This window comes from Pithys albifrons, chromosome 16 (genome assembly GCF_047495875.1).
Source record: "Pithys albifrons albifrons isolate INPA30051 chromosome 16, PitAlb_v1, whole genome shotgun sequence".
NCBI lineage: Eukaryota > Metazoa > Chordata > Aves > Passeriformes > Thamnophilidae > Pithys > Pithys albifrons.
In genome coordinates, this window is record NC_092473.1 from 3,565,973 (window position 1) to 3,588,221 (window position 22,249).

Consider the following 22,249-nt stretch of genomic DNA (forward strand, 5'->3'; position numbering starts at 1 on the left):
AGGATTATTGCTTCAATTATTTCTATGTTGCAGGACATTCACTCAGTAATGCCTTTGTGTGTTCTGTGTTTCTCAGGGTTATCCACTTGCTTAGAGGAATAAACAAAGCCCTCAAAACTTGGACAGAAAGACTTCAGAAGAAAGCTTGTGCTGATCTTCAGGACTGTCTTTCAAGTGGCTGTCAACATCTGAATCATCACACTTTTCCAAGTGTGAATATAGGTCTTTACAGCTCTTTTCTTACAAATTTTTCTCTTTCTATTGCCCTGTGCATTGTATTTTCTGGCTGCAGCACAAATGTCTCCACACTTTGCTTCTCCCTTTGCCCATCTCCCTAAGGGCTGGGCATCCAAGAGTTTTGTTATCTGTGATAATTTTGTCCTGAATACTTCTTATGGTTTGTTTTATTCCTAACCCTAATAGATATTTCTATTTCTGTTCCTCCTTATCTTCCTCATTCTTCTTTTTCAGGCAGGCAGAGCTGTTGAGAACAGAGATGGTGGCAGTATATTAAAAAAAAAGCAAAATGAAGCAGAAATTTGGTCTCTTTTGTGACACAGAGCTATTAGAATATTAAACATTTAAAAATACCGGGGACAAAGTAAAGTGTGCTCTTTTTTAAATAGGAATAATTTTGTTTTCTAAAGGAAGTCAGGTGGGTTTTTTCATTATTAGACTCCTCTTGCTGCATAAGTTGGGATTACTTGAAAAGAAGGAAACTAGTCTGTGCTATACTCATGCTGTAATACTCCAATGACTTCTCTTTATATAATCTCTGTTTATCAGATTTGTTGTGTATAAAAATGGAAAGATCATACATATGTTGCAGAAGGCAGTTCAGATGCCTGGATTATGTTGTATTTACGTGGTATTATCTTTAATAGTAAAGTAGAAGGTTTTGAATGCTATAGAGAAATAGTTTTCATATTGTGGCTACCAGAATCTTTAAAAACCTTTTTGCAGCAATAGCTTTTATCTGATGCTGTGAGAAATAACCACCTTCACAGGTTATAGCTAAGCCCCTTTCCCTTTACTATTTCTTACAGGATCAGTGTACATTGTTATTACTCAGGATTTACTCACGTACAGAAGGAATTTGCCCCAGAGGATTTAAAATAACGATAGCACTTGCAAAGGAATCTTTCAGTCAGGCTGTGTTTTTCAGTGGTGGCAAACAGAAGCCCCATTCACAGAAATGAGAGGAAGTCCTGCTTTTGGGTCCTCTGGTTTGATGGGGATGTGGTGACCTTAGTCTGGTTGTTTATTTGATACCAGCAGTGTTAGGCAGTTAAATGTCTCCCTGACATCCGATCCTGTCAGATCTCGGAAGCTCAGCAGGGTCAGCCCCGGATTAGTGCTTGGATGGGAGACCTCCTGGGCAATGCCGGGTGCTGCAGGTTCTAGTCCTGAGGACTTCACTGGCACTGTCCAAGCTCGCTCGGCCGTGGCAGATGAACCTCAGGACTGAAACGGTGGGGCCAGTTCTGTGCACGCTGAGCCTCACCTAAAATCCACTGGGCAGGCTGGAAGGGCACGTGGGGAGAGCCCTGCCCAAATCTTCGTTCGCGAAGATGAGCCACACACACCAGCAGTGTCAGCTGTGGGGGATTAGATACTGGTTTGAAATCCTCATTGAAAAAAAACCTATAGCTTTTGTTTAAATTCTCATTTCTTACAGTTCTGCCCCTCTGAGCTTCCTCATGTGTTTGTATTGTCGCTGGATTGAGTTGCTGGCCCCTCCTGACAGCCCATCTTTGCTTTTCCTCAGCACTACAGATCCACAGAATCCATTTGCTCAATTCATTTGTCTTACAAACGATGCAAAATCTCCTTTTCTAGCTAGAATTGTCCTCCTTGGACATGAAGATCTGCACAGCTCATCTTTTTCTTGCTCTCTTACCACAGTAAATATGAATTATTGGTATGCCCCCAATACACTTCCCCTGTCCCCACTCTGTCCAGCAGAATGGCAAGTTTGACCTTTATATTCAGAGAAGAGGGTGGAGGTAGAAATTCTCTCTGTATTTCCCCCAGCTGTATAGGCATATCTTGTCTTCTCTATATGCAGTCTCTCTTTTGCTGTTTTCACCTTGGGTTTTGCTTTTTTTTTCTCAGACCTCTGACCCAGAGTGGTCTGTGTTCAGCACTCTGAGCACACAGGGTGAGCTGTATAATCCTGCTCATCTAAGAGATGCTGCTGAGAGACATTACTACTGAGCTTTTTACAGAAATTAAGCCTTCAGCAAACGGGCAGTCCCACTAGGGTGCGTGTGAAGGTGGGCTGAATATTGATACCACATGAAATCTTGGTGTTCAGTTCAACTTAGGACTTGAAGTGTGCCTTTCATGTACTTTGCTTGTGGGCATTTAGTCAAGGACAAGAAGATTGCTCAGGAAATTCTTCCTGTTCCTAAACCAACCAGGCAAAAAATGATTTGTGACAGTACTGTAGCGAAGACCTTTAGCAGCCTTGACAGAAAAGAAAGCTATAAAACAAACTGTTGGTTCTCCTGTGTGATTTCCCCAGAACAATTCCCTTGTCACTCGTGAGTAGACAAAACATCCCTAAGTGCCCGTTCAGAGGAGTTGGTAAGGATGTTTTGACCAGTTGTCAGTATTGCTCATCCTTGCCTGCACCCCAGGACTGTGCCACTCCAGGCACCCCTTCTCCTGCTGACAAAGAGGGGCTCTGCAGCTCTCTGGTTTCTCCTGCTGACAAAGAGGGGCTCTGCAGCTCTCTGATTTCTCCTGCTGACAAAGAGGGACTCTGCAGCTCTCTGATTTCTCCTGCTGACAAAGAGGGGCTCTGCAGATCTCTGATTTCTCCTGCTGACAAAGAGGGGCTCTGCAGCTCTCTGGTTTCTCCTGCTGACAAAGAGGGGTTCTGCAGCTCTCTGATTTCTCCTGCTGACAAACAGGGTGATGCCGTGAGTGACTCTTCCCCCCAAAAACAGGACTTCAAGCCACGTTAGTGTAGGGTAAGATAAAAAGTAAAGGTCCTTTAATATCACAGGCCTATGGCCCACAGGAATACATGATGACATGCATGTGCCCCAGTTCTTGTTTCCATGGCTTTTATAATAAGATCCCTCCAATCATTGCTTTACACATTTCTCAGTCCAGCCCTGGTTCCACCCCTGGTCCAACCCCTGGAATTGGGTCTGGGGTCGTCAAGACCCTCTGTCTTCATCAGCTCCTCTTCCTCAGGCACACAAAGGTCTCTTGGAGTTCATCCAGTTCTGGCTTTTGGGTCACTCTGACCTGTGTTTATGTTTCATTCTGTAGGCCTTCTGATATCCTTCAGCTCTTTACCTTGGAAAGGAGTCTGAACAAGATTAATTAACTAAAGGAACTTGAGCTCCCTGTTCTGGGACAGGGGTAGTGATAGAAAGGCATTAAACTGTTAGAAATATTAATCCTCTAAAAATCCACAACTACTGTGTTCCTAAAATCTACAAGATGTGAAAATCAGAACAAAAACCCTTTCGGCATCAAGGGGCTCTGCAGCTCTCTGATTTTCCCTGTCAACAAGAAGGGGCTCTGCAGCTCTCTGATTTGCAGTCTGTCCCAAACAGCATTACATTAATCATCCAGCACTGCTCTCTGTGTAAAAACGGGGTGGGACTGGGATGTTAACAGATTTGTACTTAGCTGCTATCTGCATTTAATTCTTTCAGCAGCTGGTGGAAAGGAAGGGAGATGAAAAGAAGTGACAGGTCTGAGTCATGTTGTGATTCGTGTCTAGGAGAGCTGACTGGTGAGTTGCCTCAAAAGATGGTCCAAAAGGTCATGGCTGAGCAAGCAAGATATTCCTGAGGCCAATCTCAACAGGCCATTTACACATGTCAGCCTATGCTGGGAGTGAACAAAATGTAGTGCTACCCTACTTTTAGAGTCAGAAATTTGTCTGTCTGAGAGTGGCGAGAATTATTTCCTCACAGTCTCCCGTTGGATTGGATTAAGATGAAAGTTTAATTAATATTTGCTACTTTTTGTTAAGGCTTCTCTTTGCTCTGATATGTCTAAGTTATTGGAAGAAGTTACAGCCCTGCCTAAGAAGAACTCTGAAGCAGAACCTACCTTCTTTACTGCTACAATTAAAGAGGCATTTTTGCACATCAAAGCCTTAATGGCAGCTTGTGAGTCTTTCAATATTCTTAGGCACCTTGGCCTGGCAAAATAGCAGCACCAGAGCAAAGGTGGCCACAGCAAACAGAGCAATGCTGAGAAACATCAAAGGGTTCATTACACAAACATGCTCTTTTATAACCCAGCCATCTGATTTCCATATTCATATAAAGTTATAGATTGTTATATCCCAGTGTGCCTTGGAGGTACCTAATCCACTAACTACAGATGAATTCATTTATCTTACTTCCTCATTTGTTCTTTTTTTTAAGACCTTCTTTCCCTTCTATTATCAATATATTTTTAGGGACAGCAGCCAGAACATTTAAATGTCTGTAGTTTTTAGTTTCTGCCTGGCAAAGGACTAAACTGTGTACATTTGGTGTCATTTATATGAAGACTAATGTTGCTTATTTGTATGTCCATGTATTTTATTCCCATAATTAAGATTCATCCATATGTCCAGGCATTTTAAGTGATAGAATATGATTTGCAATGAGGTTTTACTTCAGGAAGGGGTGACCAGGCAGACTTGTTTGAGCAGCTCTGTACCCTGCAGGTCACATTTCTCTGTATTCTCTGCAGAAATTGTACTCTGTGCAAAATGCATTTGGGAAAATAGACCTTACCAGAGCAGAGCAGGAGAGGCTGCTTCTGTCCAGGGATGGCTTTTGGATGGGCCCAGTATGACTTGCAGAGAATGAGTGCACATCCTGTCACTGGAGGCTTATTCCAAGCCAAGGGATCAAGAGCCTGTGCTCATGATCCCCAGCAGAGTTTCTGGCTTGCAGACAAAGGGACACAGGGTGGTGATGCTGAAGGTGAGTGCACAGTCTGGCTGCCACAGGAAGGCAGGTTGGCTCTGGAAGCTGAATGCAACAGAACGCTGCATTTGGTCTACACTGAGACAGAATCAGAGTCAGTAAGGTTAGAAAAGAACTCTGAGATTATCAAAACAACCTATGACCAAACACCATCATGTTAACCACTCCATAGTACCTTTCTTTCCTTAAATACCTCCAGAGATGGTGACTCCACCACCTCCCTGTGCAGCCCATTCCAAAGCCCAGTCGCTCTTTCTGTGAAGAACTTCTTCCTAATGTCCAACCTGAACCTCCCCTGGTGCAGCTTAAGACTGTGTCCTCTTGTCCTGGGAGAACACACTGACCCCCACTTGGTTAACAGAAGCTACAGAATAGCAAATTCATCCATACAGCCAGAAGGTTTTAAACATTCCAGTACCAAATCTCAGTCTGAGCACAAGACTCTCCCCCAGGAGCACAGCAGAGGACAAAACAACCGAACTAAAAACCAGGAGATCGATAGTAAAAGCAAAACTTAGTGGAAAAGGTCTCTCTTCATAGCACAGCCAGGTAATTGCATAACTGTTCCAAGTGGAAGAGAAAAGGTCAACAGGAGGATGACAGGCTGGTGCACAGAGAGCCTCTGCCTAGCAGGGGACAGCATTTCATAGTGCTTTGGAAGAAAAGTGAATGAGTATGCAAAAGTGACTAAGAAAATGCCAAACTGTATGAGAAGGGCTGGGTAAGACTGTCCCAGAATGACACACACTGTCATGGTGAGAGACATCCTCTAAACTGCAGGACATCTGAGGCAGCACCAAACTCAGCAGAGGGTTGGGAACAATGTCAAATTTAGCAATGAAGTTGTACCAGATGGCAGAAGAGGGAGTCAAGGCCAGGACTTGGCAGCAAGAGGGAAAATGTTAGCCATCAGCCTGTCTGGGTAGCAGCAGGAGGGATGAGATATATGAGCAACCTGGAGGACGAGCAGGACGCTCAGCAGAATGAAAGCACAGCAGAGCAGAGAGGGATTGTGCAGTGGAAGGCTGGTTTGAAGACCACAATATGCTAAAAAGTATAGAGCTGTGGCTGGCTTGTATCAAGGACCTCTTTCACATGAACTCTCTTGCCTCAGCAGGGGGGCAAAATGAAAGAACAGTTCTTCAAAGGAAAATTGCTATAAATCTGGCAACTTAAATGAGAATGGAGCTATAGGAGGAAAAATGTTCAGCAGTAGCACAATGACTGCCTGGTCAGCTCAGGAGCTGGGGTTGTATTTCCAGGTTCACAGCTGATCATGAATATTTCCTCTTTCCAGTCCTTTCCTTGACTGAGTTTTGGCTGGGGAAAAGTCCTTCCTATTCTCAATATCCTGCAAGGTCTCAGGGAGTGAACACCTCTCCACTTGTTGTGTGCATCTTTAAAGATCTTCTTTTCTCCACCATGTGCTCCAAACCATTCAGCCCTTCTGTTCTGTGTACGTTAATGCAACACCCGTAGCACAGAACAGACTGCCTGGTTGGAAGCAGATATAGAGCACTCAGTTAAAATAGTTCTGCCAAATGTGAATTGTTTGGCAGGTAGAATGTATTTATTTTAAGCCTCTGTTCTGTCTTTAAATAGGCCTCATGCTCTTGATTCAGATGTTGGATAAAAAAATAAAGGATAATGGAAAATGGGAAAAAAAAATCAGATATTGTTAATGTTCCAAGGACAATGAAGACACAAGTCTTTTGGGTTGCTTGTAGAGGAGGCTGATAGACCCAGCTGGGCTCAGTGGCCAGAGGGCCTGTGTCCAAGACCAGCTCTGATAAGGTGCACCCATGTCACTGGGGATCAGATGATGGTACACAAGAGGACAGTGAAAACTCTGATCAGGACCTCCCCCTGCTGGGAATTGCCTTTGAGCTCAAGCCACAGCCCTTGTCATTGCTGCCAGAGCTGTAGCTCTGCTGTGCCTGGCTGTGCCTGATGCCCCAACACTGCAGACCCATCCAGTGCTTGGGCCTGACCCCTGTCATTGTCCCCAGACCTTCCTAAAGTCAGCCCTTCCATCATTAAACGCAGCCACAGCAGCAAGGGTTGGGCTGGCAGTTTCCTCATGGCTATTTTTTCCAGCTCTGAAGATCTGTACATGAAGTGCAAGCTGTCCCTGGGGCACTGAGGGCTGCAGGGTGAGCAGGGTCTGGGGGAGCATCACTGTCTGCTGGGCTGCACCCTGACAGCACAGGCTTAGCTCTCCACAAGGGCTGAGTTTGATCCCAGCAAATCATGGGCATCACAACCCTCAGCTGGAGCCATTTCTGCAGTAATAGCTCAATTATAGCCCAGACGTGCACACAACCAAATTAGGGCTCTGTGTGCAGTATTTACTTGGGCAATTTCACTTAACCTTGCCATCTTTTAATTGCTTTTATATCTTGATTTAGTAATTTCTGATTTTTTTTATAGTTCCATTTATTGAGAAACACCACCAGAGACCTGATCTGAGTAATTTTCTGCTTCTGGAATTTGGTACTATAATAACAAGAGGATCATCAGTGCACAAGTTCTTTAAAGAATAAATATCTGTAACTGTATCTGCAGTGGATTAGAAGTTTATTATCTTTGTAGCAGTTGATTTGCAGGACACAGTGCCACCTTTGCAAGAAACTGAACTGACTTGCAGTCAAAGGAGGGATTGTGGTTATTTTTGACTTTGTAAGAGAGCTGGTAAATTTTAAACAGACAAAACATACAGTAATGATGCACTAAATACCTAAGATAGCAATTTATCAAGGTAAGGATCTGATTGGACAGTGAAATGCTGGACTGAATATTAGTACTGACCTTTAAAAGTTGTAAAAAGCAATATACTTGTAAGGAAATGTACTTCACAGGAAAAATTAGGCTATACTGCAGCCAGTTAGTGTTATGGAACAGATAATTGAATTCCTTGCTTCCTTGTCAATGCATTAATATGTAATTCTTCTCAAATCTTCATGTAATCAACAGTTTTTATGCTGGTCTGCATAATTTGTTCTTTGAAAAACGGCCTTAGTACCATTTCTTCTTTCTCACAAAGTTGTTTTTTTTTTTTTTGAGTCACAACCCAGAGGTTGTAGCACAGACACAAAACTCACTAAAAAGATGGTGCAGGTTTATGCTTTATTTTCATTCAACATATTTTGAGATAAATAAAAAAGAAGCATATTTTGAAAGAAATGGAGCCACTTCCTGTGACATCAAGGGAAAGAAACAGAGCAAAGTTCATCAGTCCACAGTGCTCCTCACTGTGGTGACTTGTCTGGTCCTTCTTTGAAATGTGCTATCATGGTCTCGGGAGCAAAATCAGGGATCAAAGGCAGTGGTTGCCATGACTGCTGAGGTGCAATTAACTCTTGGAATGCAGGGCAATGAACTGAGGAGTCCCTGCTGGCACTGCTGCCAATGCCACCTTGATGTTGGGCACAGGGGGCAGAGGAATTGCTCCTGTTCCACACCACGATACTCACAATACTCAGCAAAGTGCAGCCCAAACACGGAGGTTTCCAGGCATTTTCAATCACCACCTCAAATTTGCCTTCAGGCTGCCATAAACTGGAACATCCTAATGGATATTGAAAATAGCCTTGCTAAGGTGGCAGTGGCACTTAATTCCCTTCCATGTCCCTATTGTAAGAATTTGTTTTCAGGTCTTTCTTTTGTTTAACATTGTCTGCACAGTTTTCTCCCACACTTTAACTGCTTTATTGGCAATGAGGAAGGACATAAAATCTGTTATTGCAAGTGAGAAAGAAACATATGCTCTATGCTTAATGTGCAGCTGGAAATTATGCACTAAAATATTTTTTTTAAAGCCCTTTAGATTCAAGGGCCTTTTCTTTCTCTTCCTCTCTCTGTATCCCTAAACAATTGCTGGTACTGCCATAATGCAGCATTGTCAGGGCAAAGAGGAAGGAGGAATTGCTGAGGTTTTATTGACCTTTAGCCATGGAATGCACAAGAAACAGGACATTTTTCCTGCATGGGGACACCCCTGTGGGGCACACCAGAACTCTTCCAAATCACTGGGGTATAAAATAAGGATAAATGGGAGGCACAAGAGCTCTCTAAAAACCAGCCTTACTTTCAAGGTCTCTGTGATGGGGAGCTATGCCTCGAAAATTTAAGCAATATTGACCAGACAGATGGCAGTGAGACAGGAATAAAACAAGGAACTGCTACAACACACAAAGGACGTGCTGACCAGGGGCAAAAGCCTGGACAGAACACAGGGATCAATAGCCCTGACTCACTTCTCCTTTCTCACGGTGCTTTGTTGCCACCCGATGGCCCCATGCAAGATTGCAATAATGAAACGAAAAGGTACATTATTTAAGAAAGAGATGTCTTGCATTTCATTAGATCTACTGATACCCTTAAAAAAGCTTCTCAGATCAATGTCTTTTCGTGCCCTGCTAACACAAGTCTCTGCTTCACAGGTAATAAATTACTTTGTTTTATGAAGTGACAGCCATAATTGCAGTATACACATCAACTGTATTTTATTTGTGATTAGAAGGAATTTCTCATGTCTTTGGCAATTTCCTTCCTTAAGAGGACAAGACATCTGGAGGATAATGATGTTGTCAGGCTTGGAGTGGTCCCTAACATGGCACTGCTGTGATGCTTCATCCATAAATCCTGATATTCCCCTGCTAGCCAGGATAAGCACTGCAGTTGCCCCTCAGCCTGGCCCTCTGGCCACAGAAGCACATCTGCCTTGTGTGACATGGTCAATGCCCTGCTGTTGAACCACAGGGGTGCCCAGCAGGCACCCTGGACAATCCTGACCATGAATTGTACATTTTTATTTCTTCTCCTATTTCTTAAGCCCACCTTTCTCCATCCTTTCCCTACCTTTCCTCACTCCAATCTCCTCTCATTTAAACAATTAACTCATTATATTTTCCCTAGAGGTTCTAGTTTTTCCTTCACTCAGACACAGCTTTCCTACTTTTGACACCCTGACTAGGTGACTTTGGGCCTCTACATTTTTAGTGATGCTGCTGCTCTTGCAAAGCTCTGCTCCCCAAAAGGTTCTCAGCACTCTCTCCAACCAGCTTTGAAGTCTGGCTGTTTCTCACATCACTCCCTCCTAAGCACAGCTGAAGGCCAGTCATCCCTCGTGGCCCTGTCTGGAGGTTTTGGTGGCACCATACATTGTCATTTGTCACATGCAGCAAATCAGGACACTGCACCCAGTCACTGTCAACATCCTTTTCAGTGAGTGTCACCTCACATCAGGGCCTGCAGCCCTAAAAGCTTTTTACCACCTGCTGGTTTTGCCGTATAAGAAGCTCTTAGTGAGACAAAACACTGAGGCTGAAATGGTTTGGAACTAAGGGACATGTATTGCTCTGGTGAAATCCTGGTGGCTGAAGGGTGAGCTCTGCCTTGGGACAACTGATGTGGCTGACAGGGGGGAAAGGAGGAGATGTTGTAACCCTCCTGTCTGCTCCTGGAGAGGGATATGGAGGGGAAGTACAGAACTGGCAGCTGTCACTTTTACATACTTTTGGTGTAGACAGATGAAGATGCTACGAAGAGGCTGTTTTGTGGGGTGCTCTAAAGTGTTTCTTGGATCCACAGTCGGAGAACTTCTTCTGAGGGCATCACAACCACCATCGGATCACATTGCTCGGCTTCCTCACTGCCACGCAGTGTCAGCTGGGGGGAGGGCTCAGATACTTTCTGCAAAACAAATGCACTCCCTCAAACACCCTCAGGATGATAAGCCTGTCTGCTTGTCTTCTGCTTTTCCCCACAAGCTGTTCCTCTCATCCTTCCTGCCACAACTGCCCAGAGACCCTGTGCTCATGAACCCACAGCCATAGAAGCTACTACCTGCATTCTCACTTGAAGTGGACATTTAAATACTCATGAGGGAGCTTTTGGACATTGGTTTCTCCTCACCAGGGAGCTGAGAAGCTCAGAGCTGGTTCTAGGGGACATGGTGCAGTGTTGCCAAGGACACAGTTGTGTGGTGAGGGAGCAGCTGGTCAGGCAGGGTCAGTCCATGCCTCCCAGGCCACTTCTTCACAAGCACGAGAAGCACCTTCCTTGTTGAGGGCTCTAGACCAAGGACAGTGGGAGCTGTGCAGCCAGTTCAGAGCTGCTTGATCCCTGTGGCTCAACAAGGCTTCCTATGTGCCTGCTTTGTCTGCCTACCCCAAATTCCTGGGAATACCCAGCACCCTAAAAACCAATAAAATCAGTAAAAAAAGTTACCAGTGTGTCTGGCAGGACAGCAACAGGGCAGCAGGAGTACTGAAAGATTTTGCTTGTTTTCCAGGTGAGGAAAGGCAGGGTTAAGGCAGCCACAGCAAAGCCAGCACAGGACATGAGGGCAGTAACCAGCCACATGGATGTGTCTCCTAAAAACAACAGAAGCAGCAAAACTTCTCAGAGAGACTGTGAGGACCCACCACTCCCTGCAGGCAGCCTGCACCCTGAGGGCTGCCCTTCCCACCCATCCTGGTGAGATCCTTCATAGGCACACTCCAGGGGAGGATACCAGTGCCAGTGGAAGGGGCTGCACTCAGGGCTCTTTCTTTTTTACCTCTTCCAGGGAACAAACGGGCAGCACATTTGCAAACAAGACAGGAGATGTGGGGTGGAATCAAAGAGTGCAGGGTACCCTTGGGCATGGCTACAGCAGGAGAATAGGAGGAGGGCTGGCTCTCACCCTGTGCCCTCACACACTGTGTCTGGCTGAAGATGCTGCCCCTGTTGATCACCTCGACGTACGTCTGAGCCTTCACACAGTAGTCAGCTCCTGCCTCCATGGTGTCCAGGTGGGCCACAGAGCTGACCTCCTTCACCACCTTCACCTGCATCTGCCACAGGACCACGAGAGAAAGCATCAGAACTCAGGGCAGGGACCTGTTATGGAAAGGGAGCCCTATCATGGTGCTGGCCAAGGCTCTGCTGGGAGAAAAGGAAGGAGCAGCAGGAGGTGTCAGTGGGAACTGGGTGAGTAAGAGGAGAGGAGGACAAAGGCAGCAAACAAGGGAGCACAGTGGAGTACAGAACGAGACCACACACATCTGGAAGGCTAGGAGGGGGTTGAGGAGAAGAAACCAAAGGACAGAATGATAATATTGGGCTTCAACACTAGACCATAACCTACTGCCTTGATGTAAGGGCTCAATGACTAAGGTTCTGAGTGATCTGAGCTTTTTGCTGGGTGTGATGGACACCTGACTTCTGGTTTCTTTCAGCAGTTGAGGTACCTGGGGGGATTCCTCTTTTCAGAGAAGGAAATGTGGAAAGAACAGACAACCTTCTCCATGAGGAGAAGAGCAACCCAAGGGTATATCCAGAGTAATATGGGACACACTGATTCCAGGCAGGTCCTCCAGTCTCACAGCACGAGCTTGGGCTGGCAAACTGTCCATATATTGTCTCTCTGAGGGCTCTCTGTCATCACGCCAAACCTGAAGGTGACACTCACCCTCCTCTCCTGGCCCTTCTTCCAGTAGAGAACACGGAACTGAAAGGCAGGCCCCATGTCTTCCAGCTCCACTAGTAAATGATACCCATCTGCTATGACCTTCAGCACAGGTGGGGTCAGAGAAGCTGCCAACACAGAGAGAGCACCATTACCACATCAGAGGCAACCCTTAAAAACCCTCCTCTTTTTCCTCAGCCTGGAGAGGAAGAGCAGCTGCCATCTCTAGTACAGTAACACTAATCTGGTGGAACAGCTGGTTGCTTCTGTGGGGCAGAAACCTCTCTGCTCTACCTCCCAGTATGCCTAGATAAAATAAGAGACTTCCAAAAGGAGAAGGACCATGACTGGCATTTCAAACAGGAGTTTGGCAATAGCTGAGTTGCACAGAACTTGAAAGGTTTGGAATCTTCTCCAGTGGAGGAACTGTCTGGCCTGAGGGTCCCACGTGACCGACTGCAGCAGAACCAGCTGGGCAGCCAGAAGCAGAGACACCAGATCAAGCCAGCTCTTCTGCTCCTGGGCATTAGCTTAGCACTAACACACAGAACAGGAGCTGAGAAACCACTGCTTTTTCATGGGAAGTTTGGCAGTTATTCAAAGGTGAAGGAAAAGGCATTATGAGCCTCAGGATAACTGGTAGTTCACAGGAATCCTGATTTCTTTTAGTATGTACATGGTGTTAGATAGACTTGGGCTGATGGTCTGCTGTGCCTTAAGTTTGTGTAAATGTATGCAAGTGAATCTGTAAGTGATTTGCTTCCTGCTTACTTTGATATTCAAAGCTTGGCTTTTTCTGAGATTTTGCTGTGATGAATATTAGTGAAATAATGAGAATCAATCAAGTAGAGCTGAAACTACACCTTGTACATTTGTGAATGGGGAATCAAGGCAGTACAGAGCTCAGATTTGCACTGCTTATCTATGCCATTATTTACCACTCTGCTGTAGCTGAACCCAGTTTCCACCTCCTTATTTAGCAATGCACAGTTCCACACAGAAGAGAGGTTCTTAATAGAATTTGTTTTTACATCCAGTGACCTGCCACCAATACTGAGCAATATGAAAAGATAAAATCCAAGTATGTTCATGATGAATGTCCCACAAATGGGAGGCTTGGAAATCTACTTATACTTTTAAATGAAAAGCTGGAATTCTGCTTAACACTATGCCTCAAAATTGAAACAGAAAATTGATAACATTGGAAGGTTAATAGCAAATTTTGGGCAACAAAGGGACACTGCAAGATGCAACTGCCAACCAAACAGGAGCATTTCTGTTTAGCTTTGTGTTGGCATGCTGGATACAAACCAACTATTTGAATTTTGATAACTGAAGGAGTAAGGCTGACTAAATTGTTGGGTTTAGGAAGACTTTTTCCATGTGTTTTCCATGTGTTATCATACTTTCTGTGATTGTACACCTATGCCTCTGACACTGGAGCTCCCCAATCTGGAGGCAGTGTGGGCTGTGCTGATGCCCTGACTGTCTGTGAACCCCATCCAGAACCTGTGGGCAGTGTTTGAATTCCTTGGCTCCTCTCAGACTCAGTGCCAGATTTCCTAAGAGATGTGAAAGCAGAGACAAGGGAAAGCAAGCAGTAAAAATGCAGGACAAGCGCTGAAAGTGACTTTCCCTTTCTCTTTTAAACATTGGTCATATTCACACTGCATCCCATTGCAGGCTGTGTCCTCTGAACTTGCACAGGGATTGTGCTGAGGTCCTGAAGGCACAGGACCAAGCTGTCAAGTACTTCACTGAGCTGGGAGAAAGCTGCTGCTTTTGTTCCTGTTGGTCTCAGGAATGTCCTTCCCTCTCTCTGCCTGGCACTGTGGACTGTGGCTCAGCTCTGGGCCACCACAGCTGCTGGAAAAGGGAGAGGGTTTTCATTTAAGGCACTATCCAGGGAATACTTTCACACCTAGAGACACATTCACCAACTGAAGTGGCACTTTGGAAGGTGCTGCTTTGTCTAAGAGCTCTGTGTGAGTGTGGACTGCTCACTCATGAAGTAGCAGATAACTTACAAAGACTGGTGAAGGTTTAATATCAGGTCAGTTCTTCTCTAGGACAGGCAATTTCTCCCCTGGCTAAAGCTGATCACTGCAGCCCATGCCAGACTGAGAGTTACAGCCTCAATAGGGGTTTTTCTCCATACTTCTTATTGCAGAAAGCAGTTGAATACATGGCAGAGAAGAGAGGTAATGATTTCAGAGAAATTCTGGAAATACTATACTAATTTTAGGCTGCAACATGATCCTTGAGTTAAGCTGGGCCTCAGGCTTTGCAGGACTTGAAAGAAAATGGAGAAAATATCATTGCTGGCATGAGAGCAGTGATATGGAGTCTATTTTTCTTTCCTCTCTGGAGATTATTTCCTGTATCTGACAAGAGGGGAGGAGGGAATCATGTCTGGAAGGGAGCTGGGTTTCCAGGACAGCATAAGGCACATGGAGGGTGACAGGGCTCTTTCCTAGAGAAGTTGCTCCCATGGGATCAGGTTCTGGGCCCTTGGAAGTGACTGCATGACATGAATTGGTTGACAGATACCCTAGTTGATTGGAACTCCTTGAAATTAGGGGCAGGAGTAACCAACTTGTCAGAAGAAATGCCTGCAGTCTTTGAAACCCTTCAAATTCAAGACCTGGTGTGTTTTGGCCCTACCTCATGTCCAAGAACACGGCATGGCTGTCCATGAGTGGAACACCCTAAACCAGCAGGAGAGGAGCTGAGGAGCAGGATGTGCTCTGTGGTTATTTGGGCTTTGTGAGACAAAGTTGCACCTTAGGGATCCCTCAGCATGAGGCTCTGAGAAGAAAACATGAATATGCGGCTTAAGCCAACAGCAGCACTCACTGGTGATGCGATTGAAGAAGCCTTGCAGGGTCCCCCACTGGGATCTGCTGGCACCAAGCTGTGCCCTCACTCGCAGGGCATAGGCCACGGTGGCAGAGATGTCCTCTGTGATGTTGCACTCCGTGGCTGTGATGAGGGAGCACTCCGAGCTGGGGATCCAGCTCTCGTTGGCGTACACTCGCTCGTACTCCCTGAGGAGAAGACACAGCACACAGGCAGCATTGACAGGACATGGATTGTGACATGGGCTGAGGCTGCTTGGGGGTTCTTCCCAGGTAAAACCAGTCCTGGGATATGCTGGAATACCAGGAGTGTGGGAAAGCAGTATGGGTGTGTTTGGGATGGTATCTGGAGGAACCCTGCCAGAGCCAGCCTGCTCCTGAGCCAAATGCAGCACAGTATGGTGGGAGGTGGGAAGAGCCAACGCAGTGTTGAGGCATCAAATCCTGCCCACTCCTTTGACTTGAGCATTCCCAGTGCACCAGAATTCCAAGGGCATATTGTAATACAAGTCATAGCTCAAGATATATCAGAAACCTCCTGTGATGTGTGTTGAATGTTTCAAAGATTAACACTGAATAAATCTCAAATGCTTTCTCCTTCTACATAAACTTTTGCTAATCTTCCTAACTTTTGAATTCTTTGGATAGAGGCAGATTTCTCATGTGGAATTGATGCACACCTTGGATTATTCAGCAATTGATGAACCTGTAAAGAGCCTCAGAACTGGAGCAAAAGGATCTTCTCCACCCCATTCCCCTTGTGATTATCAGTGCTGAAGTATCAAACTTCTCAGGCTTGTGAGCTGAAGGGTGCTCAAAACAACCACAAGCACCACCAGCACCAGCACCACAAAAACAAGGTAGGACTTTAAGTGTAGATAAACAGTGTTCAAAGATAAAAGAAGAAGAAAAATCCAGAAGTTACCCCTGAAACTCAACCGAGTATCTCACAGTTTCTCCCTGGACGATCACAGGACTCCAAGTTAAGAAGTGTTTCATGTTGGTAGAAAGAATGGAGATATTCTGAGGTGCTGGCAGCAAAGCATCTTCACCTAAAATTCCCAGTATAAGAAAGAAAAAAACCTGAATGTACTAGGAAAAGAAAAAAAGCTTAGAAGAATAGTACAAAACAGCATTTTGCATCAGAAATACAGACTCTTTATTTCACTACTGTCACTTCAGTATCTGAAAGTATTTTATAAAGAAGAAGAAATGACAACCAGAGAGCAAATGACAGAGTTAGGTTGGCACTGTGTGCAGAAAGGCAAAGGTGCCTTTTCCTTATTCCAGAGCTTTTAATTGTATCAGTGAAACAGTGAGAAAAGGTCAAGCCACCCCATTCGATTTAATGGAGTCTAACAGATACTCTGTTGCACTCTATAAACTGTTCCAATGAGTGCCATGGTTCAAATTTGCTATTTCTTTCTAGGCTGGATCTGGAAAGGAGGATCCTGGCTCTGGTACAGGTCCTTTCTTGTTGCAGGATTCTAATAATGTAAGTGCTTGTAGGCTGCAAAGTACCTCTTAATAGAATATACTTATTCAATGCTCTATAAACGAAATTATTACATTACTCTGAGATCATCAAAGCATAAATTTGGGATGCAGTTAATTTTACACTCTGGTATCTTGATGTCAAATCCTCAGCAGTGTTTGCACCCCAGCACAGAAGGCAGAGTTCCCCATGGGCACATCCTGCACTGTCCTGTGGGAACAGACTCATCTCTGTCTCCTGCTTTCCTAGCCCAGGACAATCATGTTCTCTCTGCTCAGCAGGGAATGGTTCCCATGGAACCACTGGAAGGAAGGAAGGAAGGGGTGCAGTGGTTTCTCCCACCCCAGAGCAGCAGTGGCAAACACTCTCCAGAACAAGGTAACTGTTCTATCACAATATGTTGCCTAAAGATTATATTAAAATGAAATTTATTTCACTTAACTAGGTTTATAATCCAATAGTCCTTAACTGCCATTTATAAAAGTGTCTTCTTTTGAGCCATGTTTACCAAGTTAACCAGTTAATGTCAGTTGCTCTAACCAGGATCAAAACCAGGCTGACAAGTCCAGGAGCAATGTTTCCATGACAATTGCTCTTTTAAAGCATTGAAACAACATCTGTTTTATTTCTGCCCTTAGAATATTCCCTGCATCTGTGTTTTTTAAGTACTTGACTTTAGGATTTGTTGATATTTATTTTTTCTATTATTATTCAACAGTACTAACCCCTATTTTATTAAACTGTCTAGAAACCTATTTAAAAAGAGGATAGTTCTGAATTGGTCTATGGCTTGTAATGGCCCAAGGGTTATTTCAGAGCTGGTTGAACCCAAACTTTTCCAGGCTATATTTATCTTAGTACACTGTTTTGCTGGCAAAACCAGTGTATTGGCACAGTGAGACCTGACACCTCATTTCAGCTGAACCACAAAAGTTCACACACAGAAATGAAGGTTTCTTTCTTCCTTTCAGTAGGAAACACTCTGTACTTAATGCCAGTGTTTAAGCCTCTATAAAAGAAGTTCACTGATTTAACTTTCTGCTTGGCATTATATGCTGAAAGTTACAGTTTGGAGGAGAGGCTCGTGCTTTTCCAAAATACTTTTGTTCTAGACATAATGTATCCTGTGTCACATCCAAACAAATTCTATTCGTGGTTTCTCCAATCCATCTGTTGCAACAGCCCACAAAACAATTGTAACAAATTCAAGTTTAACACTGGGAGAAAAGACAGTTCTGGGTTATATAAAGAGGGAAGGCAGAGGGTGAAACCAGGGAAGTCTGGTGTTTCAGGGCTAAAATAACCCATTACCTCTGGCCTATGCCTTTGGAAGGAAAAAGAAACACCAGTCCTGTAAAGGGGAGAGCCCAGGGCTGCACCTTTCCACCTGCTCTGGGCTTCCCAAGCAGGCTGGGAACAGCCTCCCAGGCAAAGCCAAACTCCAGGCATTCCAGCCATCCTGACTCTTACCCTGATGCCTCCAGCCATGCCAAGGAAAAGCCATGGCAGAGTTTCTCTGCAAACAGCACTTTTGCCTCCTACCCTCTCAGCAATATATTCCATTTGTTACACAAGGAATATATTTCCATTTAGAATGGTGATGACCCTTTTTGTTTAATATTTTTATCCTCTTTATGTTAAACATAAAGAATTCACAATTATAAAAACCCATGATCAAGTCCAGGACATTTATCTGCCTCACTTTTCGTTTAAAAATGTCTTAAATTTGATAAAATTCTATTGCTCTGGGATAGATTTTTGGATGCTTCTTGCTCTGGCAATAATATTTCATTACTTCATTACTACTATTATCACTACTTACTGTTAAATGTATTTGAACAGTGTGAAAATATTAATACAATTACCTCTTCATTTATAACATGCTCACCTTTCAGGGGCTTAACAACACAAGAAGAAACAGCAGCTCCAGAACTGGAGTGTCCAGAAGTGCTAAGTCCTTCACCTTGTCTGTGCTTTTCCTGGCATGTCCCTTACAATTTTATATATAGGACTGAGAAATCCTTCCTCCCTGCTGTGCTCATAAGCAATGGCTTTTAACTTTCAAGAGTTTCATCATTTAATCTCGCTTTGCTCCTCTGGAGGACACCAGTGCCACCAGCTCCTTGTGTCTTGGAGCATGTTCTGCCTCTCCATGGGAGGAAATATCTGTGTAGGGCAACCTGGCAAGGGAATTCTGAATTCTGAATATTGGTCACAGGAAAATGATTTCTAGAACATTCCAAGAAGATTTTTGTGTGAGATAAATGTTGTAAATGAAAGCCAAGCATCCTGAACTCCTGGAAACACAGAAATCTGGACAATGGAAACAAATGATACCAAGCAGTCTCTTTGGTTAGAACTCTGACCTGAAGGCTCTGGAACGTCCCCTTCCTCATCTGCTGGTAACACAAAGTGACATCAAAAGGCAAGACCCCAGGACAAATCCCTTGCCTGTTTTTCTCCCCAGCCCCTGGGAATCCAGCCTGGACTCCTGCACTGGACAGGAACACACTGTCTTCTACCCTGGGCTGCTCTGCACAACCACATGGGCAGATTAAGGCATAAATATTGGACCAAATCAATGTTGTTTGCCCAAAAAGGAGATCAGGACACTGATTTTTGTTTTTCAGGTCAAGGCCAAGAGAATGGGAGGCACAGTGTGAGTTATCCCACCCTGCTCTCCTGCTGTGTGCCAGTGTAGGGCAAAACTGGTTGAGTGTGAGCTGGGCAAGGCTGGCACACACACAGCTCTGCTCCTGCCTGGGCAAATCACACAAACAGCCAGGCCCTAATCAAAGATACAGGAAAAATTATGTGAAGAATAATTGCCCAGCTTTGTCAGCTTTTAAAACCCATCTGTCATAATCTTGCCTGTTCCACAGGAGAAATTTTCAAAGCCAATGCTGTGTCAGTGGTTTCTGTAATTAGCAATTAAGAACATAAATAATAAAGAAGATATAAATTATTTTCTGAGGCAGAGAACAAAATGGAGCAAGAAACAACCTGAGTATTGTTGACACAACCTAAGATGGCACATTTGAGAAAGACAGGACTAGGGAAAACACAAGCACAGGGCAAGCCATGTTGCTTTCTAAAGGTCTGACCATCACAAACACTGAAGGGTAGTCAGAAGATCTGAGGCCAAACCCCTTCTAGATGTGTTTGGTGTTTACTTGGAAAAGCAGATTGCAAACTGTACAACCTCCTTCTAGGTAAAGGGGACCCTCAGTGAACCATTTGGAGCTATTAATTAGCACTTCATGTCCTTCCTCTGTGACCCTGCACCCAGGCAGGGCACCCCTGTGCTCAGAGTATCAAAGCAAGATTTGGGAGTTCAGCTTCTCACAGAACAGCAAAAGAACAGAGATAAACACAGTTTTCTTTAAACTCCATCAAACTGAAATTTCCCTTCAGGGTTCAGAACTGACCTGTAGAATACAGAAGTTACAGGTTGTCTTTTTCATTTGCTTATTCTAATATTAACTTTAGAAAAAGAATTAACATTCAGGATCATCTGACTGTTTGACTTCAGTACTGTAGAGGCCTGTTTAACAAAAGGATGAAAGCCTTTGATTGAGACCCTTCATTTTCTGACTGAACTCAACTGAAGATACTTGAGATATTTACCTGTGAGGTTTGGTGCAATCAGGGTGCAGAGGAAGAAGCAGATGAGCTTTGGTGACATTTTGTTGGTCTTTGTTGCCTTTTCCCACATTCATATCCCATGACACAGGTCAGATATTTTCCCTCCTGGACTGGGAGCCCTGTCCAAGCCATCCATGGTGGGCACGAGGTGGAGGCTCCAGGGGAGTGTGGCAAACACCTCTTCTCTCCAAACATTGTGAGGGTGTAGTTACAGGGAGTGCCCAGAGAAGCTGCTGCCAGCATTTCCTGACAGGTCTGTGCAGCTCTCAGCTAGATGGTGCAACTCTGTAGTTAGCAATGATATGGATTCAACAGAGGCATTATCAGAAGGAACCAGGATACTTTGGATATTTCCATATAACTGTAAATGCTTTTCTCTTTTCTGCTCAGCCCCAAACTACACAGATCCTGATGCTTCCAAGCCCCAGGGAAGTTCCTCCACATTACAAGGACATGTCTTGTGTCCTTGCACAAATCACTCTGTGACTCTGGGCTGGCAGAAGGGACTTGCGTGCTCCAATTTATCTTCAAGCACTACTTTTATGATGGCTGTGCTGGGTGTGTGCTGAGGAGGACACAGTTTTCAGACCTGGTTTGATGCAGGCACACATATCTCAAGGTTTTGCCATCTTCCAAGGTCCACTGCTGTCCATCTCACCTCAAATGAAGGCAGGATTTTCAGGTGAGTGCAGCTCTGAGACCTTCTGAGACCCCCAAACCTCCTGCAGGCTCCAAGGCTGCAGCAGCAGCTCCCTTTTTGCCCATGGGGTTGGTTTCTTCAGAGGCCAAAGGAAAGACAAAGTTGAGGTGGAAGCTTCTTATGTTCTGCAACAGGTCATTTAAATTAAATGAAATTCTGATTATACAGAAAATGTGAGGAAAAAGCCAAATCCCACCAAATGCTCAGAAACCTCATTTCTAAACCACTTCCTCCTCCTCCTCACAGTTTGGCACCTTAGAAGGTGCTTTTTATTTCTTTAGAAATTATTTCCCTTCTATTTTAATCACAAATACACAACTGCTGTTTTCAGTGTGAACTAAAGGGATCTGTCTAAACCTGTTTAGTACATATTTTCCAAGGAAAGAAAGGTGGTTTTTTATTTAATAAAATTTGTATTCAGTTAATCAGAGGTCTTCAGATTTTCAGACATGCAGGAGCAGCACAGTCAAATAAATCCCCAAATCTGCTCCTTCTTTTCATTCACTTCCTTACTTCTTTCACTTCTTTTTTCTTTCATTTCTTCCTTCCTTTGCTATCTGTGCCTCCTTCTCCTTTCCATCCTCTTTCCTTTACTTCCCTTCTTCCTCCCTTCCCACCCCCCTTCCTTCCTGCATCCCTTCCAGCCTTCCTTTTCCTTCTTCTCTCCATCTTTGGGACACACCAAAAGGCACAGAATTCCATGCTTTTCCCAAACATGGGGATGTTTTCCTTCCATGGTAGAAGGATGTTCTCTGAAATACCTTTCAACTAAACTTTTATCTTCTTGCTCTTCATTTTCCCAATCTCCTACAACTTTTATCCAATGCCTGTACTGAGAACCAAAGGTGGGGATTGTGGTGAGTGATTTCATTATTGCTGTGAAATGCAATGTCCTAAAGGAAGACATGGATGTGGTTAACAGGATTGGCAATAAAATACTGTGCTTTTGCTGGCAAGCAAAATAAGTACTTGCAGAAGAAAGGCAAAATTTAAATTGTCAGTGGGGAAAAAAACCCCCAGTCTGTTTTTTTGTTGTGCCAAGATGTTATAAAGAAAGCAACCCTGAGGACTGAGGTAACCCTCAGTTAAGGGTGGGTACCATGTCTGGTTCTTCACTGGGTTATTCTCGTGGTGTCAGGAACATGG

General features: G+C 44.4%; 1 protein-coding gene across 4 annotated transcripts; it reads right to left on the reverse strand.

Annotated features, from left to right (window-relative positions):
* Positions 1-2,974: 2,974 nt before the first annotated feature.
* On the reverse strand, positions 2,975-20,609 carry IL20RB (interleukin 20 receptor subunit beta). 4 transcript variants are annotated; one of them, XR_011699180.1, is made up of 8 exons: positions 20,386-20,609; positions 16,189-16,315; positions 15,262-15,452; positions 12,409-12,533; positions 11,641-11,791; positions 11,184-11,329; positions 10,469-10,646; positions 2,975-3,325 (listed from the first exon to the last, which is right to left on the reverse strand). XR_011699180.1 is itself a non-coding variant. In XM_071570911.1 (7 exons), exons 1-7 carry the CDS (start codon positions 20,471-20,473, stop codon positions 10,521-10,523), a joined length of 954 nt encoding a protein of 317 aa, XP_071427012.1. In that variant the 5' UTR covers positions 20,474-20,609; the 3' UTR covers positions 8,060-10,520. The 4 variants fall into 4 exon arrangements, 2 of the variants coding, with proteins under 2 accessions (XP_071427012.1, XP_071427013.1); XR_011699179.1 differs by lacking the exon at positions 2,975-3,325 and adding an exon at positions 8,060-8,520; XM_071570911.1 differs by lacking the exon at positions 2,975-3,325 and having other exon boundaries at positions 8,060-10,646.
* Between the last annotated feature and the right edge of the window lie 1,640 nt (positions 20,610-22,249).